The sequence below is a fragment of the Mytilus californianus genome, unplaced genomic scaffold (assembly GCF_021869535.1).
Source record: "Mytilus californianus isolate M0D057914Y unplaced genomic scaffold, xbMytCali1.0.p SCAF_6, whole genome shotgun sequence".
In the NCBI taxonomy this organism is placed as follows: Eukaryota; Metazoa; Mollusca; class Bivalvia; order Mytilida; family Mytilidae; genus Mytilus; species Mytilus californianus.
This window is the reverse complement of record NW_026262712.1, coordinates 69,192,758-69,213,277: the sequence shown is the minus strand read 5'-3', so window position 1 is coordinate 69,213,277 and position 20,520 is coordinate 69,192,758. Positions and strand designations below refer to the sequence as shown.

Below are 20,520 nucleotides of genomic sequence, written 5' to 3'. Positions count from 1 at the left end.
GGGACGTTAAATCCGAAGCCTCGTGTAAAGATAATGCCATGCTCTTTGCACGTTAAGAACCCTTGCAACAACTCTTTGAGGGGTCCGTAGGTGACCTGTTGCAAGGCTAAATTTCTGTCCCTATCCAATATACCCTTATTTCCCGTGGCAGTCTTAATTTCTCCGACCTCAATCCCAGAAGCCTCTATTACAGAACCTATCTATTGTATTTATTGTTAATTTGTGCTCGTCCTGAATATGCATGAAATATTTGCCACTGGACGTTAAGCAACCAACAATCAATCAATCAATCAATAATAATAATATAATTTTGCCTGCAAACTTCCTATTTAGAAAAAGTCACTTCCGGTCTCTTATGATAGCTTTATTTACAGTGATTCTAAAAATATAAAGTCTGTTTATTCTTATTAAGTCGTACTATTTGGGCGTAAATAAATAGTAGACTATGTAGGATTCTGGATAAATTTTATTATTGGTGAAGCATCAACGAAACCCTGTAATGTAATATCACATTTAATAACAACGCATATAAATCAATTCTTCTAAACATGTATTATATCAATCTGAAAAATTTGCGTAATATGTAAACTCACAAAAATTAAATGTAAAATACGTCACAGATTATGAAATTAACAAAATGTGCAATTAAATCTTCCAGTCCTTGGACGGTGTAAACTTCTCACTAACACCATTCACCATCACACTGTCCACCATACACCATTAAACCATACACCCTTTGCTATTACACCATACACCCTTTGCTATTTCACCATACACGTAACACCTTTGTACCACACACCTTAAACATTACACCATAATGCAATTTAATTTCAAAGAAAGCGTGGGACTAGAACATTATTTATTTATTTAAAAAACCGAATTTTGATCACAATATTGTAAACTAATGTATAAAATTAAAGATCAGTTCTTGTCAATATTTTTACATAGTTTTAAATGTCGTACACCATTCATTCACACCATTCCCGATCGCACGTTACACCATTACACCATTCTCCTTACACCATACACTTTCTACCATTGCACCATATGCCATACACCATTACACCATACACCTTTCTTGGGGAAGTTTACACCATCAAAGGGCTGTATTTAATCCAAATATTACTTCCTGTGGCATTCAAACAGAATTTAAATTGTCAAAAGAGCAAAATAGAAATATATCATTTAGCAAAAACATTATAATAAACGAATTAGCCTTTAAACAAACAGTCTAAGCAAAATAAGCATTAATTAAGCCAATAACAAAAAACAATTAACTAATAAAGCTAAGCTCAGCTTAGCTAAACAAAGAAAAATAACTAAGATAATAAAATAATAATACGCAACTACAAAAGAACACTCGTTATTGCCTCGTATGAGGTACACAGGTTAAGCCTCAACATATATCTACATCTTGCATGTCTTATGCAGAACTCTGTCAAATATCTGTATAACAAAAACTAAATTATCGTTACTGTTCACAGACTTATATTTTACTTAAAATCAATAATATGGAGACAAACATATCATAAAGACTCTGAAAAATATTTATCAAGTTAACATTAAACTCATTTACTCTCGGACTCATTCTGCTCAAATATTCGCCATTCAATACGTTTATCTTTATTCCAAGGCTTAAATGACGTAACTCAAATGTTAAAGATGAGTAAACAAACTGACCTGACATAATCTAGGAATTCCTCCAATACTAATAATACAAAATACGAAACAGCAAATAAAGACAAAAGCAAGTATATGAAACGTCTGTTCGGTTTGAACAGCAATCCAAAATTAACTATAGACTTCAATAAAAAAAAAATTGTCAAAAGATATATAACCAATGAAATAGCAGAAAGTGTGCGGTCAAATCAAGCGTAAAACACTGACCATCAATCAAGGAGAAGTGAGTAATAATCAAGTCGAAACTAGTCAATCGTCAAAGTCTGTGAAAATTAAATACGAATAGTACAACTCATAATTAATTTCAATCCGTAATTAATCTATTTGAGAACAGAAACACAATTATGAATAAGGAATAAAATCATTTTTATTTTAAAATAAATTCAAACAAGAAATAAAATACAAATTACATAATCATATCAATATTTATTCAATCATGAATGAATACACGCTAGCACACTAATGCCTGTAATGAGGGAGATAAGTGGCTACTTCCAGTTATAGACTATTCCTTCCGGTCTCAAATGATATGTTTATGTATGGCAATTAAAAAAAAACAAGTGTGGATTTAATGTACTTTTCCAAAAATTAAGTGAAAAATTACTTCTTCCGGGTAACTCAAGGTCACTTCAAGTTGACATTTTATAAAGTCATATGCACCAAAATCTGCAAAATACCTCATAGCTTGATCATGTACAAATCTGAAGTATTAATCAATCTACCTAAAAATGAACCATTTCAAAGGCATTAACTCTTATGATATGCCATTGGATCGATGCAGAATAAACATACCATATCTTCATCAGTTTGAAGATAATATTTTGCACCAGTGTTTCTATATATAAATTAAAAATTAAAACAAAATTATGCAAAAACAAGCAAAAGTCAAAATTGGGATCATGACCTTGACCTTTGACCTTGACCACCTTTTCAAAACGAGGGCATAATGACCTAAAATAAAAAGACTCATGCCAAAGATATATTTGAGTAAACAAGAAGTGGCTTCTTATCAATTGTTTGACAATTCATTTGGAATGTGTTATGTGGTTTTATGGTGATTAACAACTGATTACAGAGAAATATTTTAGTTTCACTCATTTCATTCCTTTAACCGGAGTTTCAAGAAACATTTATTGAAATACGTCAAGGATATTTAGAAATGTGCTTGACAATTGACTTATAGTCTCTGTTATACATTTTTGTTATATGTTCATACAGAATTGTATTATTTAGAAGACTAAATATGCAAAAAAAAAGTGATATCGTGTAAAAAATGTTCGTTCTTGACCTTTCATCGTGAGTTGATTACAAATTACAAGTTTGTTACATTAAAAACGAAATATCATGGTTAATGTCACTTTACTATATCTTTATTTTCATCTATCTAAATATTCATAGCTTCTAAATGTTTAGGTTTTTTTGTTAGCTTTCCTGATTACGGTTAATAGAGAGTGGGCTTCTTACACGAAATGTATGGAGTGTTATTTCATCAAATAGATAAAATATCAGATAATAATTGTTTATGTTTCAAAAAAGGATGATAAGACAAGAGTAAAGAAGAAGAAAAGGCGAAAAACACCCGAGGTATTTACTTACACCACTATTACATAACAAATGTATGAATGTATTTAACCTTGTTCTTGAATTCGTGAGAAAAATGTTTGTCATTTATCGTGTTATTTTGAAAAGTATATATCACTAATACTGGCCGTCGATTGATTTGTTCGCCATGATCACACTGGAAGCACAATATCTAATTTTGTATATCGAATACCCAAAAGCAAATAAAATTGTTAAGTACGCAAACGATTTTTGAATGAATGACAGACAAGGCATTTTGTGTTAAACAATATACAATTAAGAATCATTTCAAATTCAGAACTAATAGTGGTACAGCTCAACATTATAAAGTATCATTAACAATATAGTTCAATGACAAAAAAACATAATTTGTCCTTCCCATATAATTGAAATGTTGTATCATGATTTGCTTTCATTTTTAGTGATATTTTTTTAAGCTCTTTACCATATAAGAACAAGATCAAATCGGTTATCACTTTTGAATATTGAATATCAATGTATCTGAATAAAGCGATATTTTGTTGTCATTGTATCTAGCATTTGAAGATGAACATTTAGTTATGCAAACATGTATATGCATACCAATATTTATTATCCAAATCAACGATTCTACATATTTGTATTAATCAAATACTATAGACTCAATGACTTTTATAAACCAGATGTTCAATGTCAATATAATGTTCGAATACTAAAGAAAAGTGTATATCCTTATCAGTATGCCTGCTCAATCTGCTATGTTCTAGCTATATATTTGATTTGATAACGATTTCGATAATAGAAGACTAAGTCCCAATAACAGTGAAGAAAAATAAGAAAAAAAAGCAAAATGAAAATTAAATGTAAAAATGAATAATAACAAAAATCCAGAATCACCGCATATAGCTTTCCTGTCTTTCACACTGGGTCAGAAATCCGCGTCAGTTCTCGTTCATTTCACCCTTTTCTTTAACATCTTGAGGTAGCACTCAACTGTAAGGAATGAAAATTAAGGTTGAACCACAAAATGTTGAATCATCTTCTATTCCTGGATTGTTAATGCTTTAAACTTGTATCAAAGAAAAAAAGTGGATGATTGCCTATGAGATAACTTTCCGTCCAAGTCATATTTTGTAAGACAGTAAACCATTATAGGTCAAAGTCATACATGTACATACATATATGTAATACGTATTTTAAAATAGTGAAATATAATTCTTTATTTTGTGTGTAAACATGACAACATTCTGCGTTTATTTACTATACTATATTGCAAAAGGGGCATGAAAATATCGCATATTCCCTTAAATTTGGTTCAAACTAGAATGTCAGTCCTTTGGGGAAATATCTTTTCTGAAACAATGGACATTAAGCTAAATCTATCAAATGTTCAGATGAATTTCAAAGTTCGTACGACAAAAAAATTCTGTCATATAGCAAACAGCCCGTAAATTATACATCACACACTATTGATGCACATCTAACCCTACAATGGAGGCTGTAAAAGCTTTCCGCTACTAGTATTTAAGAATAAATTTTATTGCACATTATTGCGAAAATATTTCAATCGATGAAAGTCGGATATAATTTCAATAAACCAATTGATTATTTAAACCGCACCATCATTGTATATCAAGCCGATCGTATTAACATGATATACTTAAAAACCCTTTAAAGACAGATTTCATGGAACACAGATAGTATTGGTCAATTACCACTTTAGTTCGCACATAACGGATGCCTCTTAATTTTTAAAGAACATAGATTCATAAAATTCCATAACAATTTTGATCTAGGTGTTATAGAATAAACAAAATCTTGAACAGAAAAATATTTTTGCACCTAACATTAAACATTAAATTTATATGTATATTGAGTCAAAGCTTCAAAGAATGCATATAAATTCACATGTGAGCATCATCTTCTTTGTATTCTGTCTTCAATGGCATTTTGAGCAACCAACAAATTCATTAATGACTTTATACAAGCAATTGTCTTGCGTTATTGTATCCTGGTCCTTATTATTTCTAATGGAATCTTTTATCGGTATATTATATTTATAGTAAGGAATAGAAACACATTGTTTGCAAATGGCATTAATATGGTTTGGTAAGTAAATAATCCAAATAAAACTTGTTGGTACACAAGTAAAATTATACTGTCTTATTAACACGTATTTATTACGCAAGCGGTCACAGACTTCAGAACAACCAGAGGATGGATCATCATCAAAGAAAGATAAAGAATTGCGTATTATCTGGAATAAAATGAAAAATTTTGGTGAGCCAAGAGTAGTTGTCTCTGTGATAGGGACCTATAATAAAAGGACGCAAACATATGACATGGCTGATAATTTAATGTTGAGGAAAGCCTGCAATCATGTAGCAAGATTTGCTGGAAGTAAGTTACTTTAGCAGTTCATATATGGACTTGTTAGGTTTGAGAATGCATTCTTCTGACGTTTCGGTCTCGTTGATATCTCGTTCCGGAATTATGTCCAAAACATGTAATACAAGTGAAAATAATCAATGAATTTTTAAAAATAATATAATCAAAGTAAACTCTTTGAAAAAATTGTGTACTTACAATAAGTAATTTTTAGGTAATAAAATTTGAAAATCTTTATTACCAATCAAGTCAGTCTCATTATCTAAAATGTTGACAAAATGGGTGAGGGGTACAGGACATTTTACCAGGAACATCTGCATTTAATATCAATTTGCTTCATTTCAAATTTTTCAGATATGTAGTTTTTCAATTATTTATTACAAAGAAGTTGAATGAATGTGCTTAGAGTATATTTAGAGAAACATTAAAAAAATTACAGCATAATAAATTTGACACAAAGAAGCAACAAAATTAAAAAAAAAACTTTCTTCAATAAACACCTACCTATAGTTTTTTTTATTTAAATTTATTCAGATTGGTCCACTCCATCCTTTTTGAAAGTATGAACAAAAGTTTTATTGGGGAACTGTGATTTATTCATGATTATAGACAAGAAATGGGTAAAAAATGACGAACAATGGGAAAATCATCAGAATTGGGTACTTTCAAATGCGGAAGCAAATAAAGAAGAGCACGAACATATGATTTGTTTTCACCAATGATTTTCGGGCCAGGTGAGCTTTTCTCATCACTTGGCGTCCGTCGTCGTCCGTCGTCCGTCGTCCGTCGTCGTTAACTTTTACAAAAATCTTCTCCTCTGAAACTACTGGGCCAAATTTAACCAAACTTAGCCACAATCATCATTGGGGTATCTAGTTAAAAAAATGTGTTCGATGACCCGGCCAATCAACCAAGATGGCCGTCATGGCTAAAAATAGAACATAGGGGTAAAATGTAGATTTTGGCTTATATCTCTGAAACCAAAGCATTAAGAGCAAATCTGGCAGGGGTAAAAATGTTTACTAGGTTAAGATCTACCTGCCCTTAAATTTTTCAGATGAATCGGACAACCCGTTGTTAGGTTGCTGCCCCTGAATTAGTAATTTTAAGGAAATTTTGCAGTTTTTGGTTTTTATCTTGAATATTGTTATAGATAGAGATAAACTGTATACAGCAATAATGTTTAGCAAAGTAAGATCTACAAATAAGTCAACATGACCAAAATGATCAGTTGACCCCTTAAGGAGTTATTGCCCTTTATAGTCAATTTTTAACAATTTTTCGTAAATTTTTGTAATCTTTTACAAAAATCTTCTTCTTCGAAACTACGTGGAGAAATTTAACCAAACTTGTCCACAACCATTATAAGGGTATCTAGTTTTAAAATTGTGTCTGATGACCCCGCCCGCGAACCAAGACGGCCGACATGGCTAGAATTAGTAGATAGGGTAAAATGCAGTTTTTGGCTCATATCTCTAAAACCAAAGAATTTAGAGCAAATCCGACAAGTTAAAATTGTTCATTAGGTCATGATCTACCTGCCCTAAAATTTTCAGACTATTCAGGCAACCCGTTGTTGGGTTGCTGCCCCTGAATTGGTAATTTTAAGAACATTTTGCAGCTTTTGGTTATTATCTTGAATATTATTATAGATAGAGATAAACTGTAAACAGCAATAATGTACAGCAAAGTAAGACCTAAAAATGTGTCATACATGACCAAAATGGTCAATTGACCCTTAATGGAGTTATTGCCCTTGATAGTCAATTTTTAACAATTTTCATAAATTTTGAAAATTTTTACATAATATTTTCCACTGTAACTACTGGGCCAAGTTCATTATAGATAGAGATTACTGTAATCAGCAAGAATGTTCAGTAAAGTAAGATCTACAGACACATCACCATCACCATAACACAATTTTGTCATGAATCCATCTGTGTCCTTTGTTTAATATGCACATAGACCAAGGTGAGCGACACAGGCTCTTTAGAGCTTCTAGTTTTACAGTCGTATAACCCAAAAAATCAGGTCAAGAAAGAGAGTATAATTGTAGAAACTGTTGGCTCTTCAGAGGTGTACATCATTAAGTAATACACAGCAATATAGAGTACGAATTGCATGAATAAAAAAATCCCGTTTGACGATTCCTCGGTTAAGGGGGCTCGGGCCTATTCGAAGTTTCTGTCAGAAGTGCCATATTTTTTGTTATTTTAATCTTTACAGAGAATGAATCAAAATGATCGGAAAAAAATAGGGGGTCACGGACCATTTAAGCTCAAAATATTACTTTTAAACAGGTATGTATAAGGGACCATTTTTCAATGAAATGATAAGAAAAATAGAGGTGTTGACATATTTTTATCGGAATATCAAAAAAATTGTCTGTGACACTTGGTCCAAAACCGTAATATAAAAAGCTGAAATAAAGCTTCAAAGCATAAGCAAATGAAAGATATAGGTCACCGATAAGGAAAAAAAAATATTTTGCCTTAAAACCAAAAATTTTGGCGGGAAAATGGTTAAATATGGTGAAATTGGGTGAAGTGTCATTTTTAGCCTTTCACAGATACACATAATAACGATAATATTTTTAAGTGACAAAAATACAATAATTTAACATTTTTAATCAATCAAAATATTAAAAAAAAATAATAGTGAATTTACGACACACACTTTTCGTGTGCATGGTAATTTATGCGTGAAATTATGCGCAGTCGAATATTACCGATCCACCTTAAAGGGATACATCATATTAAACACAACACGTAATAAATTATCTGATATTTTGCCAAAACAAAACAATTGCAAAATTTTGATTACCGACAAATAACGGTCAATGTTTAATGAAAAACAGACATTAAGCCGCCTGGTTTTTGTTTCCTTGCTTTTTCTATTCCTTACAGAGTTACGAGATTTCTATATCCGTTGACTACTGTCCCCTTAACTTTAATGATAATACAATATGAGGCATAGATGAGAAAACATGGTGTCACTTCATTACGCAGTTTTGAGATCTGAAAAGAAAGATAGTTCATATTGAATATACAAAAGGCAAATTTTCAGGGAATTTTAGACGAAATCAACACATCAATGCAAAATACTTGTGTCTACCATTATCAATAATTGTTTGGCCCCTGAAATTGAAAAATCGGGAATGTATTAAAACCTTTCAAACTAATATCAATATAGTGTTTACTGAACAAGATAGCGTGAGGATTGTGGACTATTTATGGCAGTCATTTTTACACATTCTGCTTAAAACCCCGTTTGACTAATAATTGTTTTCTTCTTCTCCAAATCTGTATGAGGCAATGATGGCAGGTTGGATAAAATTGTACTAAATGTGTGAATTTTGAAGAGATATTGTCAAGACTTAATTCTACAATATAAATACCGATGTCGAATTAACTCATGTCTTATAATCATATGATGCATAATTTTCAGATGATTTATCTTACTTATTGGTATTATAAATATACTTCATGGCAAAATTATATGTAATGGAAACTCATGTTCAATCTGTAAAAAACTCACATTGATCAACTACATTGCTTTTCTAATGTTTTACTATGGCTTCATTGATTGTCGTGGATTCAGGAAAACTTGCATATTCATGATTTTTTTTATTTCGTGGTTGAGTTGATTCTGCATATTTTCATGGTGAACATTTCTAATTCGATGAGTATTTAAATTTATGATATAACTGACCAACGAAATGCATAAATATTGGTTTTTAACGAATAATGAATTTAGAGTAAGTTATTTACTAACTTCCAATGTAATTTCATGGACTGTTTGTGTCATCTGTTAATCATCAAACATTATTGTCTTTTGAATAGGATGTGGTTTTATATATAAGGAAGACGAGACAAATTTTTTGCAAAGTGTAGTTAACAAGTGTGCTCCTATTTGCGATTTACCACATACATATGGATACTCATCAGTGTATATTTCAGTAAGTCATCTAATAGATCATACAAAAATGAAATATACATTTTAGAATTAATAGACCCCTACATTTTCGATGTTTACGTAATCATTCCTAATAAAATTCCTAGCAGATTGAAAATAACACAATAAAGCACGGTGAGCTGTGATAGTTGAAACGTGGATCTGTATGTTGGTTATAAGACCAAAGTCTTTATAAGCAATGCACAATACATCCAGTATACAATGCACACATTAACATACTAATATTAGTCTTAATGGTCATTTTGATATCAACATCAAATAAACACTTTGAAATGAAAATGTAAAGATAGCATATCCAGTGCTGTTCAATACATGTTCAGACATTCATTATATTGTTTTCTTTTACAAATAAGTTACAGCTGCTGAATAGAATTGTCAGAAAAGTAATGCATGTACCACATTACATAAGTCTGAACATTTACTTAAAGATTGAACATGACTTGGCATTCTATGGTTTAGTCTTTAAGGGTATGACATTACCGTTTCGTGTATAAACGGGTTTACCAATGAAATGATCTTATGCGCGTAATCAAACATTTACGTCTAAACAACAATTAAACGGAAAACTAGTTATTAGAAAATAAATGAAAGGCACAGCGAAGGATGAGATTAAATTTTTGAATTCATATGCAATACAACACAACATTTGAATGCACAATAGGATTGTTTTTTTTTTGTTTATTCAGGACAACGAAATAGAACAAGGAATAGAATGTGTAAAGGAAGTGAGTAGATTATTTTTCCATAATTTTCTTTTTTTACATAATATAAAACTATAAATTTGTTTCAATGGTTGTACAATATATGCATAAGATAGCAATTACAACGTTTGTATATCACTTGAAAAAAATGATGTAGTATTTATTATAGAATTTTGGAAAAACTTATCTTTTATTATCTACATGTATTGTATAAGATGCATGTATAAGTTTTCATGACCAATCGTAACAACATCTGATACAAAAATTTAACAATACTTTTAGATATTTTGATGATATATTAGCTCTAAATAATGACGACTTCAGTATGTACACTAAGGAGATTTATCCAGTGTTACTAACTTTAAATAAATCTAATACGAAGAATAAACGCTGCCTTTTCGTTGATCTTGATATCTTTATCATTAATAGGAAGCTTAATACCAATATTTATGATAAAAGAGATGAATTTTCATTTCCTATTGTAAATAATTCATTTTTAGATGGTGACACCATCTTATGGTGTTTATATATCTATTGTATATCTATTGTATATGTAACAACGTACTAGATTTTAGCAAAAGAAATCTATGTTTTACTGAAAAATTATTACACAAGGGTTTTCGATATCACAAACTTGTCAAAACATTTACTACATCTTATCATCGGTACAAGGACATTATTCGTAAATATAAATCAACATGCATACATATTATACGTTCAGGTATTTCACATCCAATCCTTTATGGTAATATTCTTTACAAAACACAAAAAATGTAGGCATTCACCTAAAAAGCTAATAAAACCTCCAAACAGACTTATTAGAAGGGATATAGGTTACGATACTGTTGTCAGGTCATTAAAGATGGCATAGTTTGGCTTAAATATTGATTCACTTATAGGGTCTTTCATCGGATATAAACAATGTGACATTAGTTCTAAAACCAGTTGTTTGTATGATACGGGTTATGTTCTTCTCATATATTTTATACTGGTGTGATACTAGCCCCTAACGGGAGGGATTGTACTTAATATTCATTTGATGAAGACATAATCTTTCAATCAGTTTAATTGAGATCTGGAGTTGGAATGTCAGTAGCTGCTAATAGTCCTTCATTAATTTATGTATCATTGTCATTTTGTTTAGTTTCTTTTGTTATCTATTCCCACATCGGGCTCGGACTTCTTTTAAAATGAGTTTTACTGTGCGTATTGTTGTGTATTTGTTTTTTTCTACATTGGCTAGAGGTAAAGGGGGAGGCTGAGATCTCAAAAACATGTTTAACCCCGCCGCATGTTTGCGCCAGTCCTAAGCCAAGTGCCTTTTGCCTTTGTTAGTCTTGTAAGATTTTAATATTTTGGAGTTTAGTATGACGTCCATTATCACTGAACCACTACATATTTTTGTTTAGGTTCTAGCTGAAGCACGCCTCTGAGTGCTCAATTTTCTGGCTGTATTGAAGACCCATGTGTAGCCTTCGGCTGTTTTCCGCTTTTTGGTCGGGTTGTTGTCTCTTTTACACATATCCTTTTTGCCATTTTCCATTTCATTTTGGTTCGTTAGTAGTGAATAATTTGAAATATGTAACTTTTAATGTGTTGTCATACTAAACACCCCCGAAAATATTGGGTTCAGACTTTGCATGAAATTTACATAGTTAGAGGAATTGTTCCGCGTCGTATAAAATACAGTTTTACAAACTTTACTACATACCTTGACCAATATCGTTCAGTTCTTATAACCATGAGATTAAATTTGGACATGACTCACAAATTGTGGTGTTGTGTCGTTTCTGTTTGGAAAATATTCAATGTTACTTCGGACAGAAGCATTTACTGTTTAAATAACTATTATATTTCTCTTATCCAGGACGAAGAGCATCATACAGGTGGAACGAAACTAAATGTAAGCTTTGTTGTTCAATAAAAACAAAATTTATGATATCATTTTCTTATATCGGTTCTTGTAAACAATGTCGACCGAACAAAATGGACTAAAATCATAAGAAAACATGCAGATCATATATTGTTTAGTCAATTGTAATGTACGTGATGTCTATTTACACATTTTGCTTTTTTGGATCCCAATAATCAAAATTACAACAGACAAGAACTATAAACAACTGTCAGACATGCCTTCCAAAATTTTACGGTCGCCATCACGAGTTGGTTGACCGTTATGGAATATACGTTTCACAGATGATATCGGATATGTTCTTTATGTCGTATACGTAACTAGAATCCCGTTCCCTTCTCACGAATGTGACCTACCGAATTATACTTTTTACCGGGTTTCCAATAACATGAGCAACATGACAAGTGCGACTTGTGGAGCCGGATCTGCTTACCCTTACGGAGCACTGAGATCACCCCCCTTTTTGATGGGGTTCGTATTGCTAGGTCTTTAGTTTTCTATTTGGTGTCTTTTTTACTACTATTTGTCTATTTGTCTTTTTCTTTTTTAGCCATGACGTTGTCAGTTTATTTTCGATCTATGAGTTTGATTGTCCCTCTGGTATCTTTCGCCTCTCTTTTATACCAGTGAGAGCTTTTACTAACTATAAAACCAGATCAGGAAAATGGCAGGTTTTTCTTTTGGTTCTGTTGTTTTGTAAAGTCTACCGTTTGATTTTTTCAGTTTGAATTGACACTCATTGTACTGATAATTATAGTCGGTAAACAATGAACAGACACAGTAAAGATTTAATTTAGATATATAAACAACATTCAATACGGTTGAGTCTGTGGATCTACTGAAGATTGGGACATTGATAAAAAGAAATAGTGTCGTCACATTTTTCATATTCCTATCTTTAATACATTGATCACTGTCAATATCATAACAAATATACAGAACAGACCTTGAATTGTACTCGGTGGCCGTAATGTCAAGATCACTGAAATTTATATAAATGTATGTATGTTTAAAAAGTGGATACTGTCGATTCATTTTTTTGGGGGCATCAAGTTAAGCTGTTTTACAAATAAACAGAAAGAAAAGAAGTTAGCAGTTTCCTTTAACTTTTGTCTCCGCTACTAAGATGATGTTCTCTCATTAAATAATTTAATATTTGATGACTATGTTAAACGCATCTATCCCATCGAACAAGAAATAAAGGATACAACAGATACAGTTAAGTCTGCCTAATATCTTGAATTTTATCTAAAATTGGACAATGAGGGTCGGTTGAATAACTTTACGACACTAGAGATGATTTCATCTTCCCATTTCCATGTAGCAACATTCAAGCAGCGATTGCATACTGAGTATATATCTCCCCTTTGATATGATAGTCACAGGCTTGTATTTCCTATCATAATTTCCTTGATAGAGTGTTGCTGCTCACAATGAAGTTATTAAAGCAACAGTTCCATATGTTGAAGCTGAAATCATCCCTTCGTAAATTGTACGGACTTCATCTAATAACGAGTTGTTTGACCGTTATGGAATATCCGTTTCACAGATGATAGTGGATATGTTCCTTATGTCGTAACTAAAATTTCGTTCCCTTTTACGAATGTGACCTGCCGAATAAGACTTATTACCGGGTTTGAACAAACATGAGCAACACGACGGGTGCCACATGAGAGACAGGTTCTCCTGCACTTTCCGGAGCACCTGAGATCACCCCCCCCTTTTCCAAATTTTGATGGGGATGTGTTGCTTGGTCTTTATTTTTCGATATTGTATTTTGTGTACTACTGTTCTTTTTTAGCCATGGAGCTGTAATTTTATTTTCGATTAATGAGTTTGAATGTCCCTCTGATATCGTTCATCTCTCTTTTAGTGAAAAAGTATTTTTTGAGGGTTTTTTATTTCGTGTTTTTTTAAATGTCTGCGGACAAGCCGAAGACCAATTTGTACATGTTATACTTTGTTTGACATATACAAAAGTAGAATAACAAAAATAGCGAAAATTCTAATCGAAAAGTCCCTGAGCAAATGGCAAAATCAAAAGCTGAAATACATCAAACAAATGGATAACAACTGTCATATTCCAGACCTGATACAGACATTTTCGTATTTGTCTTGCGTAAATACAAAATTTAATCCTGGTATTTATAATCTTACTAAAATAGATTTGACATAAAGTCTGGATCATTATTTACTTTTGGAATCTGTCAAGAGGTAGCAGTTGAACAGTTCTTGAAAATTTCTAATGGTACACCCAGAACAGTTTCTGACAGACATATTGCTACCCTACAACAGTTTTGACAATTCTGAACTGAACAGATTCAGACTAAAACGGTTTTTATAATATCTATCCTTTCTAATCTTTATTTGATTTTTTTCTTCAAAACTATATGACATGTCCTGAATTCATGCATGAGCCAAAATTTGAATAATGACATTAAAACACAATAATAACATAAGAATGATAAAACCAGCCTAACCCTGGTATGAAAATAAGATATAACATCAGGATATATTTGGAATAAAAATATTTCTGAGAGTCACTGTGAAAATCACAGTTACGCCTGTAACAATTCGTAACATCCCAAAGAGAGTTTTAACTTGTATAAGTTGTTGTTTTCTTAGTATATTTGATAATAAACACTCAAATTAAAGGAGGTTTATATCCCTTTGATTAAGTTTTATTCGATACAAATAATCAACTTTTTGAGTAATATTTTATCATGATATTTACGTCATATCAGAATTAAAACATATATCACAGACATTAAATTTACAGGGGCACTAGCTACAAGATATATAACAAAAAGAGAAATAAGATTGTTTTGTTCAATCATTAATGAAAGTGAATTGTGAAATAAAAATTCCTTTTTTAACAGCCAGTATGGTTCAATTATGTCAAAATAAGCTAAGAAACATCGATGATGAGTTATTTACTTGCAAGTGAATAATTCGACCTCATTGAATCCGTATTCATGTGACCTTAAATGCAAACATTTAGCCAGAGATGGATTACGCATGAATTATCCTTGTTCAGTTGTTAAAAGAAAACGAATGTCCCCATTGAAAGTGAAACAGAGGTAAATCATTTGATCGAATGATGCGATCCTCAAAAACTCATTCTTATACAGGTAAAAACGATGATTAACATGTAATTTTAACATGTAATATGACATTAACCAGACCTAGAAAAATCAAACTGCACGAGTCCGCTATCTCTTTATATCTATATGTATGTTTATATTGCTTATATGACCATCGGCAGTTTTCGGACGTCAACTAGATCGTTAATTAGATTGCGTCTAGACAATAATACACACGCAATGATGAAACATATTATCGAGCCAATGCCTTGTAAAATGTTGATACTTTTTTATAATTTGGATATACGTTTTAGTATGCTAAAAATTAAATATGAGAATTTGAGTCAAATCGGGGGACATGAATTTGATAGCCAATGCCCCTTTAATAATTCTTGCCCTAATAATTTTTATTGTCAACGGTTACTCGTTTGATAGGTTAACGGACAAAATGACCGAATATCAAATGCAAAAAATCATTATCCGGCCAATCGGACATTTTTCTCACCTGTATTGAAATAAAAAGAAAACAAACATTCTAACATGATTATAGTACTGAATAAGACAAATTATGCAGAACAGTTGTGACTTGATACTATCAATGAATGCATTCATATTAAACTTACATTAATTAACACAAAGACACTTTGTCTAATATCAGCTTTTGACCCAATCTAGAAAAAAAATATTTTGTAAAGATATGAGAAAACATGCGCTCCGGTCATTTTTATGACCCCGCAACAAAGTTGAAGGTGCCATATTGTTTTATCCTTGTCCGTCAATCCGTCATTCTGTCATTCTGTCATTCCGTCATTCCGTCAATCCGTCATTCTGCAACAAACCATTATACGGACTTTTTTCTAAACGCCTTCAGATATTGGGCTGATTTTTAGTATGTGAGTTAACCATGATAAGTTACAGATCTAGTTTAAGTTTTGTTCCGCTCCGCTAATTGTGGCCGAAATTACGGGCTATGGACTTCGATAAATTGTTGAAAATTACAATTATACCGACTTTTTGTCTAAACCCCTTCAGATATTGGGCTGATTTTTGCTATGTGAGTTAACCATGATGAGTTACAGATCAAGTTTAAGTTTTGTTCCGATCCGCTAATTTTGGCCGAAATAAAGGGTTTACGACTTTGAAAATTGTTGAAAATCACAGTTATACGGACTTTTTTTCTATACGCCTTCAGATTTTGAGCTGATTTTTGATATGTGAGACTACCATCATGTTTGTGTCAACATGTGTTGTTGAAATTGCAGATTTTTCAACTTTTTGAGACGGGGCCATTCGTGTCATTTCGATACATCTAGTTGTATCTTGTCGGGAGTTGTCTTATAGCAATCATACCACATGTTGTTTTATTTTTATATTGAACCCTTTGTAAGCTGATCAAATGTTACGATTTAGTTGTTGACTTCGTTTTAACTTGATATGAAGTAATAGTAATAAAATTGAGAATGGAAATGGGGAATGTGTCAAAGAGACAACAACCCGACCATAGAACAGACAACAGCAGGAGGTCCTTAACAGGTCTTCAATGCAGCGAGAAATTCCCGCACCCGGAGGCGTCCTTCAGCTGGCCCCTAAACAAATATATATACTAGTTCAGTGATAATGAACGCCATACTCAACTCCAAATTGTACACAAGAAACTAAAATTAAAAATAATACAAGACTAACAAAGGCTAGAGGCTCCTGACTTGGGACAGGCGCAAAAATGCGGCGGGGTTAAACATGTTTATGAGATCTCAACCCTCCCCCTATACCTCTAGCCAATGTAGAAAAGTAAACGCATAACAATACGCACATTAAAATTCAGTTCAAGAGAAGTCCGAGTCTGATGTCAGAAGATGTAACCAAAGAAAATAAACAAAATGACAATAATACATAAATAACAACAGACTACTAGCAGTTAACTGACATGCCAGCTCCAGACTTCAATTAAACTGATTGAAAGATTATGTCTTCATCATATGAATATCAGGCACAATCCTTCCCGTTAGGGGTTTAGTATCATACCATCATAACATATATGAGAAGAACATAACCCGTGTCATGCCAACAACTGGTTTTTAAATAAATGTGTCTAGTGCCGATGCAAAGACCCTATAAGTGAATCAATATTAACGCCAAAATATGCAATCTTTAATGACCTGACAACAGTATCGTAACTATATCCCTTCTTAATAAGTCTATTTAAAGGTTTTGTTAGCTTCAGAGGTGAATACTGACATTTTTGTGCTTTATAAAGAATATTTCCATAAAAAATTGGATGTGAAATACCTGAACGTATAAGAAGTCTTTATTCTCATAAACCCTTTTGCAATAGAACAGAGATAAACATACATATAGGTGTGACAACACACGTATTTATACATGTTATAACAATATCATTCGCACAAACATACGAAAAGCGCATATACAACAGTGTTCAGTAATTATCCACATACACATATATTATTATGTGCTATATATACAATAATGGAGTTGAGGTGTTTGTTTTTGCCAGCGAACAAATAATTAATCTATGTATTTATTTTGCTTTTATTAAATCTACAAAGTTTTCAAATTTAAACTTGTCTATGCAACTCTATCTTTTTTTATTTCAAAATTTGGTCAGCGCCCCATAATATCGTCTTTTCTATTTTTGTCTTATCAATTAATTTCAAATGTGTACGTACATGTAAAAACTGCAAATCATCAACATCTACATGTGAGGCTTGATCACATTACATATGCAATGCTGATTAAAAAAAAATGAAATGTAAACTTACTGTATACTGGTTGTTTGAGTATCACGCAGACATGAATTACGTAAACTGGTTTGGAAAAAGGTGCAAAAATACACTGTAATACATCATACCATATAACCATATGCCGTGATAAAGTATTGCAAAAATTTCTTTGTAAGGTTGATTGATTAATTATTTGTTGTCTGCATAACGCCAAAAAAAAGCTGTGAAAAATATTTAATGTATGTTAAGGATGAGAGATAAGGATTGACTGGCCTTTATTGCAACAGGCTAATCAAGAACCCCGCGAAAATTTGCTGCAAGGGTTATATTAACGTTCAAAGAGCGGATCATTTTTTCTTCTTTTTTAGACCATATTTCTTTATCCCAAACACTCTAAGGATACATTTTCTTTGAACATTAACTTTAATACCGGCTCTTTCATAGAACTGATTAGATAGTTCAAACATAAAACTTATTCTGGCTGTTTCATTGTAGATCTCAGCTCTGTTTCATACACCTTTACTCTGTACTTGGAGTACAAAATTTATACTTTGAACAATAAATCTTGTTTTCTTAGTTTGTTTTAGACAGTCGTGGTCGACATTTTCATGAACGCACAGGTGTAGGCTGTTCTGCAAAGTAACTTTTCAAGAACTGTTAACAGTTCCATGATATATTATTCTGACAATTAGAAAAAAAAATTCAACACTGACCTTAATCAACTTTATGAGTTTAACCATACTTTATTTTCGTAAACAAATGCAGCTTATTTGAATTATTGGATTTAAAAGCAATACCATACAAGACAGCTTCAAGACTGTAAAGAATATATTTTGTTTGATTAAATTTTAAACTGTCTTTCAGTTATTCGATATCGAAAAGTTTATCAACTCTAAAGGACAGGTATCGTTTGAAGATGGTAAAAAGGAATCCAGCATTTGTTCAAGTAAGATCATTTTTGTATACACTAAACAAGTTTACAGCCATATAAAAAAGTACTTAGTATGATTAAAAATGAATGAACATGCAGTTGTCAAACGTCTACAATTAATGATGATGTAACAACAAATACAAATGACAGCCCTTTGTTGATAGAATTAAAGTTTAAAAAAAGAATTAGTGCTATCAAGTAATTGGTTGTCAACGGGTTTGTACTTGAATGAGCAATACGATCGGTGCCATATGTCGGGCATAATCTCTAGTTCTACTTTCATTTGCATATCTTCAGATTGCAAAATAAACCAACCAGACAACTGGTTCATTTTAGCTTCTGCGATATAATTTGATGAAGTTCCGCCTGGCCTGAATGTACATTTCAACTTTTTTGTTATATCAAATCGATTTCATAACAATAGCGCTGATTAGTTGATAATTTATGTATTATGTCATACATGTGATACATTATCCCTTAAATAGCTGCCCAAAAAAATCCCCATCATTATATTGAGGTTCATGAAAACTTTTCTAAATCTCATATTAATCTGTCGTTGGTTTTGCTGCAGTACTAGCAATTATATGTTAAAAGAAATAACAATGTCTGAGCCGATTAAAAAAGGTACCATCATATTAAACAAGTCATATATAATTAACAAAGGTTCTCGATGACAGCAACACAACATCGTGAAGAAATATTTCTATACCATTATAAAATTTCCTATCATACTTCTTACTAATGAACACTAGACTGTTCATTTATAATACAATGAATATAACAGGATATACTTCGAGCGCTTACACGGGTACATATGCGCTGAAATGGTTATTTCACATCTAAGAACCCATTGCTAACACCAGAAACAAGAACAAAATTGAAAGGTGCAACGTAAAACACACGTATTTCAAGTGATTAAGGAATGAATAAGTTACAGGGTATCAGTCGAGTGCTGAAACAAATACATACGGGTTTATAGGATTATTTCACATCTAAGAACCCATGGCAAACACCAGAGACAAGAAAAAAATAGAAATAATTTGATGAAAGGTGCAACGTATTACAAACGTATTAAAGGCGAACAAAGAACGATGCCTGTATCAAGTCAGGAATATGACAGTTGTTATCCATTCGTTTGATGTGTTTAAGCATTTGATTTTGCCATTTGATTAGGAACTCTCCGTTTTGAATTTTCATCGGAGTTAAGAATTTTTGTGATTTTACTTTTTACTTATCAGTCGTGCGCAAAACCCGGGTACCTTCGCTCTAACATTGTAGTTTCACCTCCACAAACCGGAAAGTGTAACCAGAGATAAGAAAGTAAAGCAAGGAAAATGGTGACATACAAAAATCGAATAAGTAACGAATTAAGAAGAAGGAATAGATAAGGAATAATGAATAAGTAAGGAGTTAGGAATAAGGAATAGATAAGGAATAAGGAATAAGTAACGAATAGGTAACGAATTAGGAATGAGGAATACGTAACGAATAGGTAACGAATTAGAAATACGGTATAAGTAACGAATAAATAATAAGGAAAAAGTAACCAACT

At 31.9% G+C, this 20,520-nt stretch overlaps 1 protein-coding gene across 1 annotated transcript in view; it reads left to right on the top strand.

The window, feature by feature from the left end:
• LOC127706587 (uncharacterized) overlaps positions 1 to 20,520 on the top strand; it is a 32,767-nt gene that overhangs the window by 11,076 nt on the left and 1,171 nt on the right. The window contains exons 9-14 of the mRNA XM_052211244.1: positions 3,217 to 3,264; positions 5,430 to 5,640; positions 9,471 to 9,586; positions 10,290 to 10,328; positions 12,172 to 12,207; positions 18,902 to 18,983. Coding sequence (XP_052067204.1) covers positions 3,217 to 3,264; positions 5,430 to 5,640; positions 9,471 to 9,586; positions 10,290 to 10,328; positions 12,172 to 12,207; positions 18,902 to 18,983 — 532 coding nt within the window. The remainder of the gene's footprint in view (positions 1 to 3,216; positions 3,265 to 5,429; positions 5,641 to 9,470; positions 9,587 to 10,289; positions 10,329 to 12,171; positions 12,208 to 18,901; positions 18,984 to 20,520) is intronic.